Source organism: Pelobates fuscus, chromosome 6, assembly GCF_036172605.1.
Source record: "Pelobates fuscus isolate aPelFus1 chromosome 6, aPelFus1.pri, whole genome shotgun sequence".
NCBI lineage: Eukaryota > Metazoa > Chordata > Amphibia > Anura > Pelobatidae > Pelobates > Pelobates fuscus.
In genome coordinates this window covers 71,592,815-71,617,081 of record NC_086322.1, presented here as the reverse complement: position 1 = coordinate 71,617,081, position 24,267 = coordinate 71,592,815, and the positions used below count along the sequence as shown (strand labels likewise).

General features: G+C 39.5%; 1 protein-coding gene across 2 annotated transcripts in view; it reads left to right on the top strand.

The window, feature by feature from the left end:
- LGI2 (leucine rich repeat LGI family member 2) overlaps nt 1-24,267 on the top strand; it is a 55,128-nt gene that overhangs the window by 11,657 nt on the left and 19,204 nt on the right. Inside the window, exon 3 of one of the 2 annotated variants that reach the window (XM_063459898.1) lies at nt 14,079-14,150. The exons of the other annotated variant lie outside the window; for it this stretch is intronic. Within the exon in view, the coding sequence (XP_063315968.1) occupies nt 14,079-14,150 (72 nt within the window). The remainder of the gene's footprint in view (nt 1-14,078; nt 14,151-24,267) is intronic. 2 annotated transcript variants of the gene reach the window in all.

The following is a 24,267-nucleotide window of genomic DNA, read 5'->3' as shown; positions in this document are numbered from 1 at the left end:
CCAACTGGGACTGGGACTTACTATAGATTTTCAGAAACAATAAAGACTTTTTACTCAACATGAATGCAATTCTAGCACTGAGAGAGAACAGATACAGTTGCAAGAAAAAGTATGTGAACCCTTTGGAATGATATGGTTTTCTGCACAATTTGGTCATAAAATGTGATCTGATCATCATCTAAGTCACAACAATAGACAATCACAGTCTGCTTAAACTAATAACACACAAAGAATGAAATGTTGCCATGTTTTTATTGAACACACCATGGGAACATTCACAGTGCAGGTGGAAAAAGTATGTCAACCCTTGTATTTAATAACTGGTTGAACCTCCTTTAGCAGCAATAACTTCAACCAAACGTTTCCTGTAGTTGCAATTCATACGTGCACTACAGTCAGGAGAAATTCTTGACCATTCCTCTTTACAGAACTGTTTCAGTTCAGCAATATTCTTGAGATGTCTGGTGTGAATCGCTTTCTTGAGGTCATGCCACAGCATCTCAATCGGGTTGAGGTCAGGACTCTGACTGGGCCACTTCAGAAGGCATATTTTCTTCTGTTTCAGCCAGCCATTCTGTTGTTGATTTACTTCTATGCTTTGGGTCATTGTCCTGTTGCAACACCCATCTTCTGTTGAGCTTCAGCTGGTAGACAGATGGCCTTAAGTTCTCCTGCAAAATGTCTTGATAAACTTGGGAATTCATTTTTCCTTCAATGATAACAATCCATCCAGGCCGCCTGACTCAGCAAAGCAGCCCCAAACCATGATGCCCCTACCACCATACTTCACAGTTGGGATGGGAGGTTTTGATGTTGGTGTGCAGTGCCTCTTTTTCGCCACACATAGCGTTGTGTGTTTCTTCCAAACAACTCAACTTTGGTTTCATCTGTCCACAGAATATTTTGCCAGTACTGCTGTGGAACATTCAGGTGCTCTTGTGCAAACTGTAAACGTGCAGCAATGTTTTGTTTGGACAGCAGTGGCTTCCTCTGTGGTATCCTCCCATGAAATCCATTCTTGTTTAGTGTTTTACGTATTGTAGATTCGCTAACAGGGATGTTAGCATTTGCCAGTGACTTTTGTAAGTCTTTAGCTGACACTCTAGGATTCTTCTTCACCTCATTGAGCAGTCTGCGCTGTGCTCTTGCAGTCATCTTTACAGGACGGCCACGCCTAGGGAGAGTAGCAGCAGTGCTGAACTTTCTCCATTTATAGACAATTTGTCTTACTATGGACTGATGAACAGCAAGGCTTTTGGAGATACTTTTATAACCCTTTCCAGCTTTATGCAAGTCAACAATTCTTAATCGTAGGTCTTCTGAGAGCTCTTTTGTGCGAGGCATCATTCATATCAGGCAATGCTTCTTGTGAAAAGCAAACCCAGAACTGGTGTGTGTCTTTTATAGGGCAGGGCAGCTGTAACCAACCCCTCCAATCTCATCTCATTGATTGGCATCCAGTTGGCTGACATCTCACTCCAATTAGCTCTAGGAGATGTCATTAGTCTAGGGGTTCACATACTTTTTCCACCTGCACTGTGAATGTTTACATGGTGTGTTCAATAAAAACATGGCAACATTTCATTCTTTGTGTGTTATTAGTTTAAGCAGACTGTGATTGTCTATTGTTGTGACTTAGATGATGATCAGATCACATTTTATGACCAATTTGTGCAGAAATGTATATCATTCCAAAGGGTTCACATACTTTTTATTGCAACTGTAGCTTAGTTCCAGGACTCTGTATGCTCCGGTTTCCCTCTGTGACCGATCGGGAAGGACTTCCATTCAGCAACATTGCACATTCAGTCTGGAACTTATAGAAATATGAATGTTCGAGTGACAGAACTTTTAAAGTTTTACATGTCTTGTACAGTATATGTACACTATGTTTGATCAAGATAAACTAAGGAAAAATGAAGCGGTCCAATTACTAAATTGTAAATGTAAATAGTAAATTGCCACAAGTTAATAAATGACTTAGATAAAATGGATACATTAAAAACAAAAGCATGTCACTATACAGCAAATAGATTCAAAAGCATTTGTTATAAAATCAATGAACAGGATACCTGAGAAGTAGGTGATCCCAATTTGTGCAGTTATAAAAAAGCATTCAGACAACTTCGTATGAATTGCAGCTATCTTCTCTGTTCTCCTCTGTTCACCACAAAGGCACACAATGTAGTGCTTAAAATCTCCTATTCCTTATGTTTGGTACAGTTAACAATAAAGGGACACTATAGGAACCAAAGCAATTTTAGCTTAATGAAGCAGTTTTGATGTATAGATCATGCCCCTGCAGTATCAATGCTCAATTCACTGCCATTTAGGAGTTAAATTGCTTTGTTTGTGCAGTCCCAGCCACACCTCCCTGCATGTGACTTACACAGCTTCCTACACACTTCCTGTAAAAAGAGATCTAATGTTTAAACCTCCTCTCTGCACTGTCTGTTTCATATTGAATTTCTTATCTCCTGCTCTTTTAAGAGCCTGCTAGAGCTTGCAGTAGCCTCCTGTGTCTGATTAAAGTTTAATTTGCAGTGTTTAGAATAGAGTAATTTAAGATCTGATTTAAAATGAAACAATTTATTTCATGCAGTTGTTGTCTGTCACAGCTAGAGAAGGCGTGGCTAGGGTTGCATGGCCAGAAACAAAAGTGATTTAACTCCTAAATGCAGAAAAGTAAGGAGCGAGATTGCAGGGGTATAAACTATACACCAAAACTACTTAATTAAAGGGACACTATTGTCACCAAAATCAACTTTAGCTTAATAAATCAGTTTTGATGCACAGATCATGCCACTGCCTTCTCACTCCCCAACTCTCCATTTAGGAGCTAAATCAGTTTGCTTGTGTTTATGCAGCCCTTGTCATGCCACCCGATATATATGACTTACACAGCCTTCCTTAATACTTCCTGTCAAGTGAGATCTACTGTTTATGCTTCCTTTACTACACAGTCTGTTTAATTTAGAATTTCTCATCTGCTGCACTGTTAATATCTTGCTGAACCATGCAGGAATTAAAGTTTAATTTATAGAGCAGGAGATTAAAAACATATAAAATAAGTTAACAACTGATGCTTTTTTCATGCACAGTATGTGAATCACAGCCAGAGGAGCTGTGGCTAGAGCTGCATGGACAAAAACAAGAGTTGTTTAACTCATACATGGCAGAGAATTCAGCAGTGAGACTGGATGCACATGACCTACACACTAAACTTTATTAAGCTCAAGTTGTTTTTGCGACTATAGTGTCCCTTTAAGCAAAAGTGTTTTTGATGCCTATGGTATAATTTTAATATAGATTTTGCAATACATCTTGAAGGGAAACTCCAAACCTCTAAAACACTTTAGCTGGTTGAAATGTTTTAGTTGCGAGAAGTTTGCCTCAATGTTTTTTTTTTTCATTTTACTAAACGAAAAAATGTAGCTTTCAATAGAATTTGGTGGCTGGTGAAGTTTATGTCACAATAACCCTAACTCACAACTTGCTTAGGCAGAAGTAGAAATGGATGTGTTTTACTTGTCTTTAGAATTGGCTGGGCTTAATGCTACAGAATAGCAACTTGTAAGACAACGGTCAGTAACTAGATAAGGTAAGGTTGCGCCAAGTAACAAAATATGTAGAAAAATACTAGAAAATGTATAAAAATATAGAAAATGTATAAAAATATAGAAAATATAAAATTAGTTCAATAGCAGTGATGATAGTTTCAAATCACAATCAAATAGCAGAAAGAAAAATGCCTAATGCACAACTTGCCAGGAAGGTAACCAACAGTCTGTAGGGAAGAATGTTCTTAAGAGGAGCCGGTTGGGGACAACTTTTTGGAATACGTATATGGAAACAGCGAGAAGATAACAGTGCAATAAGTCCTATAAAAATCGGTATTTAAAAAATACAGGGTCTGATGTGGTCCTACTCACGTGTAGTAGAGCTTAAAACCAGCTCTAGTATGAATGGCATACAGAGGTACATTCCCCACTTATAGGATATGTGAAGAGGTGTGAATATCACAGCAGTGTGTAGACCATAAAAGGGTAAAAAAGAGACAACAAATAGTGCTCACTGTATAAAAGGATAATAAGAGTATAAATATCAAAATGTTTACTCACATTTAATTGAACAGACGGACTGCTCAGTGAATCAAGTGTAAGTGGTATAATCCCCACCTTGGATTTCTTTGGAGTAATACTCAACTGGAATAGTAAAATCTGGATACCAGGCAGTGATAGTAATAAAAATATAAAATGATAAAAAGTAAAATGGCACATTCAAATAATTAAAGATGGTCAGTTACTAGCTGAGGTCGAAGGTTACAATAAAGTAGACATAAGCCAGTCTATTTACAGAAAATAGAATAGTCAGATACAAGCTTGGGTAGCAATAAACTAATTAAACTCATGTTTGGATCACCACAATGGAAACAACTAGTATCTTCAATTTTATTTATTTCCCTGGGCCTGGTGCTGCCTCTTGGTCCAGTTTAGCACCCAGATCTTCACGTGATTGGAGCGTGGTTAGTTTTTTTCTCTTTTTACAAGGGAAACAACGACAGAACAAAGCTTAGAAGGCAGAGATGTCTAAGAACCCTATGATTGGTTTGCATCATTCCTCCTCAGGAAAGATGCCTGAGAGCTTGCATCAGTAATGACGCAAGGCTTACTGGTGTCATAAATTGACATGGGACTGGAGCAACCAGCATCCAAAGTGATGCTGGAAAACGTGAGTGTGGAAAGAGGTGGCTGTTGGCATCAGAATCAACACAGAATTTACACGCAGCATCAATATAGGCGCCAAAATGACCATGACAGTTTATGTTTGATGTTGAAGTTCTAGACTCTACCCGTGAAATTTGGCTCCGTGTGAAAGGGCTGTGGAGAGGGAATGGAATTATGGCAGAGGGGAGGATAAATATGACTATGGCTGTGGGACTGTGGGGAATATGGCTAAGATGACAAGGGGAAGTGTTGGTGAATAGATAAGGAAAAATACTTTGGAAGACTCATGATAGGTGTAAATTGAAATTACAGCTTTTGGAAGTGTTTGTGTGAGTTCCATGCCTCGGACCTATAAAATCTTAATCTGGCTCTGATGTCATATTTCTCTTGTAATGTCACGTGGTAGGGGGAATTTAACTATTGGCCAGAAGGAATTGAGACTCTAACAGTAACCATGACCTGTTCAAGAAACATAAGTGTCTATAGGGAGTCTTTGTTCCTTTCTTACTGTGTATTTGGCAAAAATAGCAAATAGTTAAATATTACTAAAATTTAAACAAGAACAAAACAATTAAGGCTAAAAGTGTTATTAGCAAAACATTGTTGTGCCAGAGCTAATGTACTCTGACCGAATACCTCCTCCCACTCCACTTCCTAGCCACTTGGGAGGGAGCCTGGAGCGCTTCAGTCCCAGTCGCCGAAGCTTAAATGTGGTCTCTCTGAAGCTCTTCCACCAGACCAGGCTGCAGCTCTCCTTACAGTCAGGTATCTTCCACTTTGTCAATTCTTTTGCAGCCCTCCTTCCAGGCAGGTATCCACCTCTGCCTGCACTGTGATAGCTCCTGTCTTTGCAAAGACACTTGAAGCTCTCAAACCTAGCTCTTATTTTTACTTGTCCCAGGTTAGAGGGATTGTACAGCCATCCAGGGCCGGATTAAGAGCACAGTGGGCCTGGAGCTGACAATTATGATGGGCCTAATTACTGACTCTTATCGACCAAAATCACTAAAACAATCATACCTCCCAAGCGTGATGTATCTGATGGAGATGGTGCCCGAGGGAAACTCATAGGATGCAGCTATAAGAAAACACATACTCTATGCTAATCGCTCTCTAATTTATGCTTTCATCTTTCAAGTAAATCCATAACCCCTAACAGCAGTGTCCAGTGAAGCAGGAAGTCAATGGGCGGGGTAAAAGGGTGGGCCACTGGCGCAAATCACGTGACTAGACCTGCCAAAAGGGGTGAACATGCCCAAAAAGGGGGCATGTTTGTGCAAAGAATTGGAAGGTCAGCCTGGCATGAATACATGTCAGGCTGCCTGCCAATCCTGCAGGCTACCCAACTAAGGACATACTATGCAGGCAGCACCTTGAGCTTGACATAAATGCGTCTAATAATGCGCTCACTCCATGCTTTCTAAGGATTGTCCCCTAGCACTCGCTGGTCCACTTGTCTCCTTACCTTCTTACTAGCAGGCAGAAGTTCCTGGTATATAGTCTGAGACAGAGAAAAGGTGTATGTAGTGAGTGTAGAAGAAAGGGGACATGCCACAGTGTTAGAGAGACCAACGTCTGCATTACCTAAACTAATTTTAATGTCAGCCAGTCCACACAAATTTTGTTCCCATACATCTCTCTTAAGCTTCCAAACTTAAAGGGACACTATAGTCACCAGAACAACTACAGCTTATTGTATTTGTTCTGGTAAGTAGAATCATTCCATTCAGGCTTTTTGCAGTAAACACTGTCTTTTCAGAGAAAATAACTCCACTGGCTGCTCCTTAGATGGCTGCTAGAGGTGCTTCCTGGGGCAGTACTGCCTAGTGTGCAGCACTGCCATTCAGTGTCTCCACCCTCTGCATGCAGACACTTAACTTTCCTCATAGAGATGCATTGATCCAATTTATCTTTATGAGGAGATGCTGATTGGCCAGGGCTATGTTGGACTTGTGCTGGCTCTGCCACTGATCTGCCTAGTTGACAGTCTCAGCCAATCCTATGGGGAAGTATTGTAATTTGCTCAGACCACCACTTCTGAGCCAGCATCTGCAGAATTGAATACAAGTAATATTTTACTATATTTAGGGAGGCAAGAAGGGGCCAGGGTGGTGGTTTTAGCATAATAGGGTCAGAAATACATGATTGTGTTCCTGACCCTATAGTGCTCCTTTAAGCAAGAGTATGTGAAGAGTAGTTAAGGTTGCCACCTTTCTTGGAAAAAAAAAATACCAGCCGTAATCATTTGTATAATTAATTAGTTATGCGTGACATCACATGATGTAAATCACAAGGAGTGACATCAGATAAAATTCTGTAAAATCACAAACAAACTACTCACAGTTTGATTCTGCTGTATAGATGGATTGCTCCCAGTGTCTCCCTGTCTCCCAGTGTCTCAGTGTCCCTATGTATCACAGTGTCAGTGTCCCCATGTCGCCCAGTCCCCTAGTCTGCCAGTGTGTGTGTCCCCATTTCTCCCAGTGTCCCAATGTCTCAGTGTGTCCCCATGTCACTAGGATACTGGGGACACTGAGAGACATGGGGACACTGAGAGACCCGGGGACACAGAGACATGGGGACACTGAGACATTTAGGGAAACTGGGAGACATGGGGACACTGAAATATTTGGGGACACTAAGACACTAGGGACACAGAGACATGGGAACACAGACACTGGGAGACTAGGGGACACTGGCTGGGAGACAGACACTTGGGGACAGTTGTGGACATAGACATGTGGACACTGGGACATATAGGGGCACTGGGAGACATGGGGACACCAGGCACACTGAGACACTAGGAACACAGACACTGGGAGACATGGAGACACTGAAACATTTGGGGACACTAAGACACTAGGGACACAGACACTAGGAGACTAGGGGACACTAGGAGACTAGGGGATACTTACTGGGAGACAGACACTTGGGGACAGTTGTGGACATAGACATGGGGACACTGGGACATATAGGGACACATGGGGAGCAGGGGCGTATTAGCCGCGAGGCAAACAAGGCATTTGCCTTGGGCGGCATTTTCCAGGGGGCGGCAAAAAAAGCCGCCCCCAAATGCCCAAGGCAAAAGTTCTTGTTAGCCTTGCGGCTAACAGACATGCCGGCGGGCTGCTGGGCGATCGGGCGGCACTGCCTGGCGGCCGGCCGGCCGGCGAGGGAGCACTTCCCCTGAGCTGTCTGCTCAGCTCCCTCGCCAGCCGCAGAGTGAGGCTGGGAGGCGGAGCCGGAATATGACGTCATATTACGGCTCCCAGCCTCACTCTGAGGCACGCGAGGGAGCTGAGCAGACAGCTCAGGGGAAGTGCTCCCTCGCCGGCCGGCCGGCCGCCAGGCAGTGCCGCCCGATCGCCCAGCAGCCACTGGACCACCAGGGAGGAAGAGACACCCCCCTCCCCAGCATTCCCAAAGGTAAGGAGGCTGGGGGGGTGGGGGGGTGTTAAATTAAAAAAAAATGTGTTAAAAATAAATTTTAAAAAAATGTGTTAAAAATAAATAAAAAAAAATGTGTTAAAAATAAATAAAAAAAAATGTGTTAAAAATAAATAAAAAAAATGTCTTAAAAATAAATTTTAAAAAATTTGTTAATTTTTTTTTAAAAAAATGTGTTAATGTGGGTGGGTGAGTGTGTGTCTGTGTCTGTTAGTGTGTGTGTCTGTTAGTGTGTGTCTGTGTCTGTTAGTGTGTGTGTGTCTGTTAGTGTGTGTGTGTCAGTGTGTGTGTGTCAGTGTGTGTGTCTGTTAGTGTGTGTGTCTGTTAGTGTTTGTGTCTGTTAGTGTGTGTGTGTCTGTTAGTGTGTGTGTCAGTGTGTGTGTCTGTTAGTGTTTGTGTCTGTGTCTGTTAGTTTGTGTGTCTGTTAGTGTGTGTGTCTGTGTATGTTAGTGTGTGTCTGTGTCTGTTAGTGTGTGTGTCTGTGTCTGTTAGTGTGTGTGTCTGTTAGTGTGTGTGTGTCTGTTAGTATGTGTGTGTGTGTGTGTGTCTGTTAGTTTGTGTGTCTGTTAGTGTGTGTTTGCCTGTGAGTGTGTGTGTATGTTAGTGAGTGTGTGTGTCTGCTAGTTTGTGTCTGCTAGTGAGTGAGTGTGTTTCTGTTAGTGTGTGTCTGTTAGTGAGTGTGTTTGTCTGTTAGTGTGTGTGTGTTTCTGTTAGCGAGTGTGTGTTTCTGTTAGCTAGTGTATGTGTATCTGTCAGTGAATGTGTGTGTGTATTTAGAATGCGGGGCGGGGGGAAAGGTTGTGTGGGGGTGGCGCCTGAGTTTTGTCCTGCCTAGGGCAGCACAAAACCAGGATACACCACTGATGGGGACACTAGGCACACTGAGAGACATGGGACACAGACACTGGGAGACTTGGGGACACTGAGACACTAGGGACACTGGCTGGTGGACATGGGAACATAGTGTCTCCGTGTCCCAATGTCTCAGTGTCTCCCAATATCCCTATGTCTCACAGCGTCCACATGTGTCTCAGCATCCCCATGTGTCCCAGTGTCCCCTAGTGTCTCAGTGTCCCCTAGTGTCTCAGTGTCCCCATGTGTCCCTGCTGCCTTTCCCCCCCAATCCCTCACTTACCTGAGCTGTAGAGCTGCTGTCTGGACTCTGTGCTGTGTTGCTGCCCCCCCATGGATCAGTGAGTAGTAGAGAGAGGCAGGGATATGCTGTGTAACTTCCTATCCCTGCCTCTCTCCACACGCAGTGACCCCTACTGGCCGGTGCTGGTATTGCAGAGTAATTTCCATTTATTCTGAGAAAATTACTTGCATTTGTATTGCCGGTATTACTGCAATACTGGCACTGGCCAGGCAGCTTAAAATACCAGCTGTGCCAGTAAAACACCAGTCAAGTGGCAAACCTAAGAGTAGTGTGTAAAAAAAAATAATTTTTTTTTTTTTTTTTTAAATGGGCCTATTCCATGGGCCTGGGCCTGGAGCTGCAGCTCCATCAGCCCCTATGTTAATCCGGCCCTGCAGCCATCCAAAAGGTCTGATGACTCGGTTACTAGGATCCCTGAGATTCAACACAGGATACACAGTTCCAAAAGGAACTAACATACAAAACTTAACTTTGAACTTGGACTAACCGTTGGGGACAAGTCCGGAAATTTGTGGTGACAACCATAAAAAAATACCATTACATAGAACATTAGAGAACAAGCAATTATCATTAATACATGAACTATATAATGAAAGTAACATTTTCATACACACTAAAAAGCAATAATATATACATTAAACTACATATTTTGTTGCACTCATTTGCATACCAAGCTTATGCAAATACACACACTTCTAGTCAGTCAGCAGAGGGCACTGCAGAGTTATAAAAGTAACAATGTTTTCAATGGATTTCTGCTGTCACACACATCTTTCATGGACTCTGTGGACAAGAGGCTGGCCTTCGAGCCTCTCCAAAAGGCCATGGCAGCTTTTGGGAGCTTTTGTCACAAGCCTTGTGCTTTCTTAGCTTGTTTCTATAGAACACTAAGAGATAATGAGTACACTCCAAGCTTGTCAATATACATTTCTCAGGGAATTTTAGTTACGGTCCTTTATAAGACTTACTAGAGGTTGGGAGCTACGTCAAATGTAGAAAAAAAACTAACAATAATACATTAAATGTATAGCAAATCTATTTATTTATAAAGATGTTAAATATCACACTAAACCAGATGTGCGCTTTCTGTTTTATCACCTGACTGTATTTTGTGTATGCTATTCCGTAGAGGTGCTCCCCTCATTACAATCTCCTGCAGATGTTTTTAACTCCAGTATCGAGTGATTAATTGTGTTTTCCCTTACACACAATAAAATGGAAATTCTGAGTAATAGCCATCTCCAGTAACAATTACAAATGGTGGATAAAAAAAATGTAACTTCCAGCTGTGCCTAAGTTTTTTTGTAACTGTGATGCCATGAAAGCGTAATATGCTGAACTGTATACCCCAGACTCTTTTCCTATAAATCACATTATGTCTGCAGAAACCCACATTTACCAACTAATGTACTTCATTAAAAAGGGAAGAAAAAAATAATAATACTGCACCATAAAGTCTCATTTATCAAATAACATGTGGCATTGGGGTTATATATTTGTATGAGCAAATACTATTCATCAAACAAGCAGTATCAAGGAGTCAGGTAGAAAATAAGGGTACGCTGAATTTGCACTTTCTGTTGCTAATGTATTTTTCATTGTTTAAATAGCATTGGCTGCTACTTGTATGCGTTAGTTTCTAACCATGTAAGAGAAAGAGCTAGGGGTCAGTTCATTAAGCAGCGAGTTTAAGACCAATGTAAGCCAAGAGCCAAACTAAATAAACTAATTTTCCAAGTTATTACATTTTGTTTTCTAATTTGTCTGTTTTTGTCTCAGTTTTGCAAGTCAGTAGTAGTGAATAAAACCATTAAATTGCTGCCACATTGATCACAAAAAGCTGTGACCTATCATGTGTTGCCGTTTAAAGGAGAATTACCCCGGGTACAATGTATAGTGGTGCACACACTTTCAGTATTACTGTAATCCTAGAAGAACTGGCCAACAAACTCGTTATACGTGATGTCTGATTTATTTTTAACGGTTTCCTCTAATACCCATTAAATTGCTACACCCGTCTAAAGTATTAGAAACAATGTATGTTGCGTATCTATACCCTCGATCGAAATGGAAGTGATAACAAATGTAGCACAACAACAAGTGGAAAGACTCAAGTCACCCAGCCCCACTTGCTTCACCAGGACTATTGTGGACTATAGAACAATTGTTACAGGGTTTGCGCCTCCTCATTGAAGAAAATGATATGCTACATGCTCAATATCACTTTGGCATTTAAAGTAGAACTTTGAAATGTAGGATTTCCATACAAACACAATTATATCTATGGTCTCCTGCTTTCAATTTGGCTACTTTGACCTTAAAATTGACAGTATCTTGGAATTCTCAGTTTAGTAAGTAACCCTGATAGGTCTGGATACATAGGATTTGAAAGAGCACACTTGGAGGAAGTACTAAAAATTTAAATGTAGCTTTATTGTGCTTAAATGACAATATTTATCTAGCACTGCCAATGCAAATAAGGCTGACATCATTGGCAACCAGACTGAGCAGAAACACCAGAGAAGCAGAAGCAGAAGCAAAGAGAATTAATGCCGGAATTATCAAAGAACCATCCAAGGTATACACACAGCTGCAGAATAACCACATATCCACTCAAGACGCACCAAGAGCGGAGACTGAACAATACTGGAAGAAGATCTGGGTTAAACAAGCATCACATTACACCAAGGCCCAAAGGCTACTACACAGGCAACAGACCTGACATGATCCATACCTACTGGATGAAGAAACAAACACCTCTTAATGGACACCTAGCAGCAGAAACAGACCAGCTACTAGCTACTTGCTCCCACCCTGATTGGCTAACACAAGACAGAACTGGTCATGAAGGACCCTCACAAAGGAACAACACCAGGAACTACACCATCGAACAACCGACCAGCCCCCTGTCTCCGACACATGGAAAGTAAGCATCTTAGCCTCGAAGATCGATGGGTATATGAGTTACTACATGAGCAATACTTAAAAGGGAACTGGAAACAACACTAGAGGTTAAAATACTAGCTGCTCGTAGACCAAGCAGTCACTTGGGATTCCAGACAGACCAATCTGGGCACAGCCTGGTTTCACTACAAGAAATTCAAGAAAGATGTAAATTATTTTATTAATGATAGCAAATGACTCTCTGTAATATAACACTATTTCTGGATGTTCCAACACACACAGATTTATTTTTGTAACTGGAAAAATGTAGCAAAATAGGATATAGATTTAACTCTTAATATTATTCATCTTGTTTTTTTTATAAAGCCTAACAGATGGACAATGTATTTGTTGAAAATGTATTTTGTTTACTAAACACCTAATTAAAAAGTTTTGAAACTGAATTGCAAAAATTTGGTAAAATAGCCAGGCTGTGACTTTATCAGAGTTGGACATTTTCTCCCCAGAGTTGGACATTTAAATGAGAAAATTGGGGAAAAATAAAAAAATGAGAGAGCAGAAAAGGAGTATCAGGTAGCATTGATATGTGACACATCAGTCGTTCTGTGCATAGAATAAATATTGCATTCAGTAAACAGTGACTTGTGCTATGTTGAAAACAAAATTGGTGAACTCGGTTATTTTGGGTAGGTTTTGACAACTCTGTTATGAACACACCAAAGTCCACGATTTTTTGTAAATAAAAAGTGTCACTCACTCGTCTGCACAGTAACTGATGAGAGTTGTTGGGTTTTATACACCTGCAGCAATCTTCTAAGTAAGCACAACATTTATAAGCCATTGATGAGAATAAACCGTAGTTATGGATTGGAAAAATCTCGGGTTCCAAATATGGTTTGGAATCACTGTAACCATAGGTAAACTGGTAAAGCCTTTTTGGTTAATCATACCAAGTAATCTAAATTTACCACTGTGCCATGTATTGCCTAACACAATTAATCCAATAATAATATAGAGCATCTGTAGGAGGCAGTCAAAAATGGTGGGACTTAATGGAACTCTCAAAGCACCATAACTACTATAGCTTGCTGTAGTGGATATGATGCCCCAAGTGCCTTGTAGCCTCCTCTTCCCACCCCCACATTGTAAGGAGTCAAACAATTTTGAATGGTTTGATGTCTTCCCTGGGGTGCTGTTCCCTGCCTCCACTACCCTGCAATGTAGCACAATGCAGCTGATCACTCCCAGCCAATAGCTTAGAGAGGCAACACAATTTCCTACTTAGGCACTTCTGGCAGTCCGGCAATGGTAGTGGAGGCAGGAAGCTAAACTTGGCAGAACCCAGGTAAGAAGTCAAACCTTTCAAAAACATTTTTACGCTTTACAATGGGGTATGGCAGGGCACTCCTGGTACCATAACAACTATAGTGAGCTGTAGTGCTTATGGTGCTTGGTGTGTACCTTTAATTTTTGGCATCTCTATGTGAGGTCTATTTATCAATGCTTCATTATGTACATACCAACATCCCATTGTATGCTGTTTAGCATTACATCAATATATACATTAAAGAACATTAGATTTCATAATTCATAATATGTCAACCTGTAAAGCAAAAAAGTTCACTTGGAGACAATTTTAAAGAATATTAAAGTCACTTCTGAAGGCAAAAGGCAGACGTAACTTATGCTCAACCTCTTCATGAGAGCATTAGAAGAGTCTATCGCTCTTGTTGCAGTGTAACGCACCTGTCAGTACTCTGCCACATTGTCCGATACATTCAGCTAGACTAATTTTGAACATCGCATTGTCTGGTTCCCTTTTAACCTGCTGTCTTCATTTTCAGCTTGCTGAATTCTAACTCATTCACAGTCATTCGAGATGATTCCTTTGCTGGTCTCTTTCACCTTGAATACCTGTAAGTTTCCCATTTCATATATTATGCTGCATTTGTTTTGTCCACAATCTCTGAGCTGAATTTCAGCTGTTAGTTTACGTATATGAATAATCAAAAAAATTATGTTTGGATTTTTTTATTTTATTTTTTATACTGAGACACTTCAGATTGGAGTTGACCAACCATTTTTTTATGTATTAGAAAAAATTAGAAAGAAAAAAAAACGATTCTACTTTTAGTGAAAATCTCCAGGCTTTACCGTTTCTGCCGCGAGCTTGCTTAAAGCAGGTAGTGGCGCTAATCCATTATTTTCGGAGTGAGACAAACATATTCTATTAAGTCCTTATGTGGAGTTTATGTGACTTTTAATTCTGTCATTGGCATTGTAGCACACAGGATGAATAGACTTACTGCCTAAGCTGAAGAGCTGCAACAAGGCTACTGGTCAGCTTACTGACAGCTCCATTTACAGTTTTTTAGGTAGAGCTAGTTGACATAATTGTTTTACTACACATACGAGCAGTCACGGCACAGGCTCACTCACACTAAACTGTGAAGCAGCCTATTAAATTAAAACTCTAGTGTCAGGAATTCAAACGTATTCCTGACACTATAGTGTTAAACCCACTAGTAAGGTCCCTTATAGCCCTGTCAGATCACCCTGAAAGGTGATTTTTTTACTCTCCCTTTCTCCCACCCCCACCAGTCTTGGCGCTTCTGGCTCTGCCTCCTTGGCTTCGATCATTAATCTTAATCTCATATGAAAGCATTGGGAGGCTATTGCGCATGCGAAGCAAAATACTTAATTGCGCCAATCAGTATCTCCTTATAGAGATGCATTGAATCAATGTATCTCTATGGGAGGGGTTCAGCATCTCCATGCAGTGTGTGGAGATGCAGAGCGCCAGTGCTACACACTGTGCCGCACTGACACAGGAAGCATCTCTAGTGGCCATCTGAGTGACTGTTACTGGAGGTGTAACTAGGCAGTCACGTAAACACAGTGTTTACATTAAAAACCCTGCAGGGTCAGGCTATAGATGGCAGAACAACTAAATGAAGCTGTAGTGGTTCTGGTGACTATAATATCTTTTTAAGCAGATGTGGATTTGCATAGTGCACACAATCCATACAAATACAAATGCCTGGACAGATAGGAGCATTAGTCTATCCTGTGATAACTGTCAATGGAAGGAGACCAGTATGGGATACCTTCTTGCACCATTGCCTATGCAAAAACATAAAGATGGTTCTGGAGTGACTGTCACAGTTCAATGGCAAATATTGCATTATAACAATCTAGTATTTAAAAGTTCTATTACAAAATGGAATGTTCCACTCATTTAATGACTGCAGGTACCATATTGTGAGGATGGCATGACATTTCAATGGTCTTTTAGGGGTTAATGTCACTGTACATTTTCATTATGTAGTTAGCACTTTTTTATTGACTTAGTTTAATGAATAACCTGAATGAGCCTGTATTAAAGTTGCAATGCATTAAAACTTACCATCTCAAGCCATTGGGTACCTTCACTGCATTAAAGTCACTGCTGCCTTGTCTGATGCATGTATATGGACTTAAGGAGTCCTTCACAGGGCTGGAATTGACATGTTAAATGTAAATATAGATAATTCATTTCAAATAAATAAATTATATATGACTAATAAAAGATAAACTTTATACCTATAGAAAACGGTACATGCAGTGATAACACCACAAATAAATCAGTAAATGAATAAAAAAGAAGAGTAGCAGCTACACACCCACTCTAGCGACTTGATGAGTTATATACTCAGAAATGGAAAATAGGGTGTGTGCGCTTAAGATTATAAAACTAGATAAATAGTATAAAATTTATCAAAAATAATTTATTAATTAAGTAAAAAATAAATCAGCAAAGGACTAATTCCGATCACCACTGTTATACCTTAACCGGACAATTAAATACAAAAATCTCATAAAACAGAATAACAAAAAAAAAAAAAAAAAAAAAAAAAAAAAAAAAAAAAATAAATAAATTTTTTTTTTTTTTTTTTTTTTGTTATTCTGTTTTATGAGATTTTTGTATTTAATTGTCCGGTTAAGGTATAACAGTGGTGATCGGAATTAGTCCTTTGCTGATTTATTTTTTACTTAATTAATAAATTATTTTTGATAATTTTTATACTATTTATCTAGTTTTATAAACTTTATACCTAACAAAATATAAAATAAATTCTCATATGAAGTTTCTGCATTTGCATTAGCTTAGCCTATTTTTAAAAAAAAAAAAAAAAATCATAGCAAATTGCAATAAAAAATAAATATATAAAACACATACACATTGATTCAAAATTGGTATTCATTAAATGGTTTATCTTTGTTCTGACTTCAATTACTAATGGGTTCCAAATCAGATCATCAGTCTTGAACTCTGCCCTCATCAGCTGAAACTCTCAAACAATCAATGAGGTTCAAAGTTGCACTAAATGGACGTTCCAAATGTGGAAATATGAAGCTTTGCATTGGCATTTTAGGGCTCACCAGAAGGACTTCAGGTGCTAGACAGAACCAAGTAAGCAACAAACAATTTGTAAATAGTTTTACAGCTTCCCGTGAGATGGCACTAGGGGACTTCTGGTTCAATAGCCACACTAGTGGCTAGTTAAAGGGAGACTCTAGGCCAAAACAACTATTCCTTGATGACACAGTTTTAGAGTATAGATCAAACCTCAGCAGTCTCAATGCTCAATTCTCTGCCATTTAAGAGTTAAATCATTGTAATTGGATATGTATAGAAATACAGTATGAAACAACAGTGCCATTTAATGAATACCAAATGACAATAGAGATTCTGTGATTTCCTGTGAAGTGCTCATGCTGGAATTTTGGTGTGACTTTCCTGCAACACTAATAAAAAGCCTTATGCCGCTTCGTGAATCTAGGTGTATGCATTTTTTACATTTTATGATTTAAAAAAAAAATTAGGCTAGCTTAATGATAGAGCTACTGGTCTTGACCTATTAATTTAAAAGAACACTATAGGGTCAGAAACACAAAAGTGTATTCCTGACCCTATAGTGTTAAACTAACTATTTAGCCCCCCCTGCAACCCTCCTTGCCCCTCCTAAAGCTAGTAAAAACCTCATTTCCAGCACCATGCAGGTCGGTTGGGACTGGCATCACCCTTGATCCACCTCCTTGGCTACACATTATTAGAATTGGTGATCTTAGCCAATCACCATGCTTTCCCATAGGAAAGCATTCGATTGGCTGAGATCGTCAATTCTGACCCTGGCCAATCAGCATTTCCTCATACCTACCATTTCTAAAAATTACTCTTTTGTGATTAATTGGATATAATGCAATTCTGAGAAAATTAAGGCAAAATTAAGATGAGGGGAACTCCTACCAATAGGAGGTCTAGGCAAGAACTAGTGCAAACTTACCACAAAAAAATGCCAAACCAGTCACACACATTGTTTACAACAAGTATGTTAATCTGTGGTACAGCCACAATGTAGGGGTGGAATTTAACTATAGACATGATAATATTGTGCATGCTGCATGATACAAGGTCTATATTTAAATAACTCACTTCCCCAAAAAATCCAACTATATTTAAAATATATCCAGTGATGTGTTTGGACTAATGAGAACACCATACACCACAACGAGAAGCTATAATAACATTTACTTACTTGCAAAGCAAGCTATTATCAAAGGCTATGTGGAAAACATTTTACAAATTAGGGAAATACTTGTTTCTCAGCTATGGGCACACTGGGCAGTTGGCCTACATTCAATGTGGAAACAGAATCAAAGAAGGAATCCTATGAATTCTAAATAGAATACTGCACCTGGATATGTATAAAGCGACCAAAATGTGGGCGGGTCCTGGCACTTAAGATGGCCAGACGTGTCTTTCATTAGCTCCTGCTACCACAATTTATAATCGAGATTTTAAGGGTTTACTCACGCTGAATGTGAATCAGAATTATGAATGTACCACCTTTGAAGACAGTCCAAACTCAAACAGTGGAGCCCTATCCTGCTGGGTACTGAACAAGTCTGACGGCCTCATGGCTGGGAGAAGCAGACGATCTCCCGGTACTGGGCTTGCATCTCACGAAAAGCTGCCCATAGCCCTGTCACCTCCTCCCCCGTCTGTACCCATGGGGGATATCCCAGTCCTCACTGTGTGCCCAACGATACTCAGACTAGCGGTGGAGAGCTGCACCCTGTGATTTACTCTGCAGGGCCGCATACACGTTGCCTTCCAAATAAGATGGCCATCGCATAGACATCTGAACTTCGGGCCTTCCACAAACACCACATTGATAGGGCTTTTGAGCAGCTGTGGTTCAAATTCTAGGCCAAAGTCACTGCAAGGGTGCAGACACAAGAAGCAAGACAGCAGTCACCATCTAGCCATACCCTACCTTTGCAGTCTGCACTGACCCACCGTAAGTTTTGCTGTTAGCACAGAGGAGACAGAAGGCTAAGCAGAGAGTTTCTCAAAACCGGAGAGGCCCACGGGTACGCTACCATCACCTACCTTGGCCTTAGTCTAAAAGGGGAAACTTCTGCAGGCACAGGGAAGCATGTATCCAGCGACGACTTTAGCGTGGATCCTGAATCTCTGTCTGGACAGATTGGGTCCGTGAGACCCAAGTGTAGGACGGTTATAGAGCCTGAGACTGGTGGAGTGGGTTGACTGAGCTCTGGGGGCTTCCACAATTGTGGGGCGAGCTGCACTGGACAATGGGCATAGGCTAAGCGGCCTTTTAAACATGGGGCCCAGTCCTTTACCTCCCTTAGGACCTGAGACTCATACAGGGCATTGTTAACGTTATCCTTGCACTACTACCCACCCAATTTAAGCTATTAGTTTTCAGTTTAAAGTATTTGTTTACACTTTTGTTATCTTTCATGAAAACCTCATGCCCTTTTCTTTTCCACACTTGCCATGTCTAACGCTACACCTTTATATGAATATGAAGAGTCTTCTTAGCACTTAGAAATGTTTATTCAGCTTGACTTTACTTTACATTATAAAAATGTGCAATAATAGAGATTGCTACATACTGTTACACTACTAGATACTGATGCCTTCTACCTATATGTTTTTCCTTGTCAATTAATACTTCTGTACTGTTGTCGCTGTCACAGCAAGGGTGCATAATTCATTACTGCACTATGGAATATTGTCCCTTAATGTAATTTGTGTAGTGCATAGATAATCTGAGGTGGTATTGTCAATGTCAAAAGGGGTTAATTTGATTGTATGGAAGGTTTATAGCCTTAATGCATTTTGAAACTGGGACCCCCACAGAGGTCAGATGACAGAAGGGGTAATGTAAATTGCAGAGGAATGTGAAAGCTGCAAGGTGTGAGATTCTACACTTGGAAAGCCTGAATGTCTGACTTCAGCCATATGACCTGTACCTCTTAATTGATGAGTCAATCTATTTGATATGCTAATGGCCATTAACCTTGTTCCAGTACTATATCCAGAAGGAAAAAACATTACTATTTACCCACAGAATAACAATTAAGCCTCTTTTTTTGTTATATTTGGAATGTGACAAGCGCCATCTTCTAAACAAGCCCAAACATGATTGACATAATTTAACCATAGGGGAAGGAATTGTGATGTCTGCCATATTGGGTCGCAAGTAAGGTGTACGACATATTTATAGAATGGGTAAAATAATAACAAATTCGTAGATGCAATTATTATTTCTGTGGCAGGTACATAAGAGAAGATAGAACCAAATGTTTCCATTTGGATTTATGTTGGTCTGAAACACAAGGGGGTGGTCACTCATTATCTCTATAGATACACCTTAACTCCACCTATAGACCGGGCGTGGTAATCCACAGGGAATATATCCAATGATACTGAAATGTCTTAGTACTTGCCAGGGGCCAGAATCTAATTATAAGTGAGTCACCATCTTTCCTACCAGAGACCCCCTGGGGTAAAATTATTTACTTTGAAGAGCTGAGTAATTGATAATGACTTTCTGTTATTTTATCCCTTTTGTTTTTATCTATTGTTGGTGCAAATAATTTTGATTGTCATCTATATTTTTGTATGCACTGTAACTATTTTATTTGCTCATGATAAATATTCCTTTATTAAGTTCTGCCTTTGTCTGGTAAAGAATCACGTTACCTGAAGAGACTAGTTAGTATTTTGTAAATACATAGATATTGTGCCAAGTTACATTTGGTGGGTTTTTATTATTGATTTACCTGGGGAACCAAGGCACCCCATTTATAAATTGTTTTGGTGGTGGAAGCGTTAAAATAGTAATATTTATATTATTATGCCTAAGTGTGGTTGGTGTTAAGTGGGATTTTATCATTATTTCCAGTCTAGTGCAGACAAATAGTGAACTTTAACCCCTTCACCATCACAACTACGTCACGCACACTCTTGAAGTAGGGTGCGTTTGTGACAGTCGCTTTACAGGTTGTCTCTGTATTAACAAGCACAAAATAAATAAAGAATTTAAAAACAAAAAAAAGTGACCAAAATGTTCTGAGGATTCTGGCCAAAATAAAGCTGGGAAGAAGTCAGATCAAGAACTATAATTTGAGATACCACCCTGTAAATTATCATACATCTCATACAACGTGTAGAATACTTTAATCGTCATTCTAAGAGGATATTGCAAAAATGATGATGGACACACTGTTCAGAAGGGGTGTTGGAGAAGCAATACAATTTGTGGTCGGTTAATATCGTTACCGTGAAATACCTTGTGATTGGAATTAAGTCGGTGCGGTGTGGTGTGCCAGAATCGACGTAGGGGTAGGCCTGTAAAAGGATTGTATAATTAAGAGGGTGAGGTGGGTGGGGTGAATGGCGTGCATTTATAGGAACGCTAACTCTTCCCACAAATACAACTTATCTTATTAAACGTATCATATTTATTGAGTACGTTGGGCAGACTAAACAGTAGGTGGTGCTTTAGGAAGTATATATAGTTACAGAATGAACTGTATTTTGTCTCTGTTTTCCTACAAGTTTCTAATTTTACAGTTTGTTGTGTTTTAATATATTTTTTTAGTTAAGTTGAATTATATGCATTCGTTTGAAACCTGCTAAAATTATTTCACTAAACATACATTTTCAAAATAGCAGTTTGTAAAAATAATATTTACACAGCATAGAACCCAAGACATTTTAACTGGTCTGCAGCTACACCACTTAACAAGACAGCAGGCAAGTATGTAACAAGAGAATATTTTGTTACAAAAGCATACGTGATCACATCCACTCTGTGTTAACATGCATTTGTCCGCTATATGATCTGCAGTGAAATTATAATCATGGGTGTCACACAGAATGCCACATAGGTGAACCTATACATAGCAAATACCAAAGACCTATTGAAATTGTAAAGGACTCACATACTACATTTACATACACACAGCAAGTACACTAACAAAGATTATTGCTTTGAAGCTCCTTGATACAAATGCTTCACTATACTGTGAGTGACATTGGAGCTCTGATTTTTTTCTCTAATGCTAACTCAGATTTAATTTTGTGATCTAGAGCTGTGGGGATAAACCCAAACCTCCTCAACAAAACAAAACAAAAAAACTCACAGTAATGCAGCGTGTAGTAATTTATTACAAAGGTCTGCAGAAATAAAACACACAATAATGTGCAGAAATGTACAACAGAGTTCCCCAGAAAGAAAACTCACAGCAATGTGTTGAGTATATGGATATATCAGAGGTCCACATTTGTAAAACGCAGCAATATGCAGTGTGTATTATTATTTCATAAAGCTCCACAGCAACAAACCACTTTGTAATGTACTATATGTGTGAGTGTGTCACAGAGCTCCTCAATAATAAAACACACAGCAATGTGAGTAATGTGGTGGCTGGGTGTATGAGGGGAGGCTGTTTGTGATATGGGGTGCTGGGTATGATGTTGTGGTGGCTGTGTGCGATGTGTCATGTGCTGGAGGTGCAGACCATACTCTCCCTTGCTGAATCAGCAATATAATAAAAACAATTTAGTGGTGCCACTATTTATTAGTATTACTTATGTTCATTCTGTATGGTTAATAACATGCATATCCATGTTATACATTGATAACACACAGATTCATGCTATATAATTACACATATACCTATGATATCTGAACAAGAGCAAGCACATTCACAGCCATTGTGGCTGTACCCAAAATTAGATCATTTAAAACCTAATCAGTCCATGGGAGTATACAGCTGCTAGTCATGGTCTTGAAGAATATGGCTCCTAATCATGGGTTACTGCTTTTACATTTTGCTGGCAGTCCCCCTCCTCTTGCTGTTTTTTTTTTTTCTTTCTACCCTTTCCTGGCATTTTTTTTAATGTTACAATGTTGGGCTACTGTTAGACCTGCTATTAAAAAATGATGTCTTCTTACGCATTCAGACTTGTTTGATTTATAATTTTGAGGTAAGAGGTAATGCACACACTGTTGGGGGATACTCCCACTAGGATGCCTCCAAACAGGGAAGGTCAATTCCCAAGTAAAGTCAATCTTTAAAATACATATTGTCTGAGCACACTTGTGGTTTCCTCATAAGGCAGTCCTTACTGCAGAAGCACAGAAAACAGACAACATTTCGGCACGCTTATACTTGACAAAGGCACATAAGAGTGCCGAAACGTTGTCTGTTTTCTGTGCTCCTGCAGTAAGGACTGCCTTATTAGGAAATCACGGGTGTGACCAGACATTCTGTAATTTGAAAATTGTTTGATTTATAAGTTTGACACCTTTTAAATAAAGAATTGAAAAATAATTACTGAGAGACTGAGAAGTTTTTCTAACAGTAAAGTTTACCTTTGCTGTAAGAATACAGTTTCACACTTGCATGATAAATCATGGCGTGTTTTCTTATTTCTAAAAAATAAATAAATATATTAAATATTGTATACATTTTCAGTATGTAAACCTGTCCCCAGTATATATCATAAATAATTGCTGTAGGAGCAGTTATATTACTACTTACCAACGCTTCGAACAACCCTACCATCAGAGGTCTGTGGGCATTACACTAATGTAATACCTACCTCCATGTCATGCCATGCTTCACCCCACTCTCTGTACAAATTGGCCCTGTTTGGGAACTCTTCCTATAACACAGCAAGCCTCCTCATTAACATCAACAATATGTCTTCATTGACAGCGCATCAGTATCAGAGTGGAATAATGTGCAATCGTAACAGAGCTCTATGTTGGAAATTGATTGTCAGGAGAGTTGTTTTTTTTTTTTTTTTTATTAAACTCTATACAGTAATTTTATAGCAATGTTTTTTACGATGTATAATCTAATGTAAATTGTCTAATCTAATTCAATGCTAAATTGTGATTACCGTGGCAGATACATTTTAACATTGTCTAATGTACAGGAGTGAGACGTACTTATTGCCTGAGTTTAGTAACAAAATTGCACAACGGTCTGGGTTTCCATACTCACCAAGGCACAAGTTCATTGTTAGGCCTAGGTTATGCTGAATAAATAAAGTATAAAGTATTGACTGTTAAAATAAAAAGAAACTTTATAAACCAAGGGACCCTGATAAAACAGGCTTTGATTTTATGCACGTTACAGTGTCTACATACGCTAACTTAATGCATGTATAACAGTGTTATTTGTATGTAAAGTATGTAATACTTTGCAAGTTACAGTAGTGCTTTAGTTATATATTATACAATATGTTATATCATAGTGCTCTTTTATAACACAATGTTTGTTTCTGATAAAGTACATTCCTTCTGGGTGGAGAGAGGCAACAAGTTATCACATATGGGATGAAGTCTCTCTAAACCAGAGGAGGTAGAAACACCCATATTGCAACACTTCAACATGCTTTTCCCTCTCCAACTCCTCCTCTAGTTGTATGTGTATAATGGTGCTTTGTGGGATCCCACCACCAGGGGGAGGAGAGGAGTTTGTTATGTTAGACACAAATTTTTTTTTCCTTCCTTGGATGTTGAGAGCATAAAATGTGGGATCGTATGGTCAAGCAGATCAAAAGATTGTCAGACAGGTGACATACCAATTGTGCAGTGCTACGGAATTTGCTGGCGCTTTATAAATAATAAAATATAATAGTAGGAACTGATCCAGAGT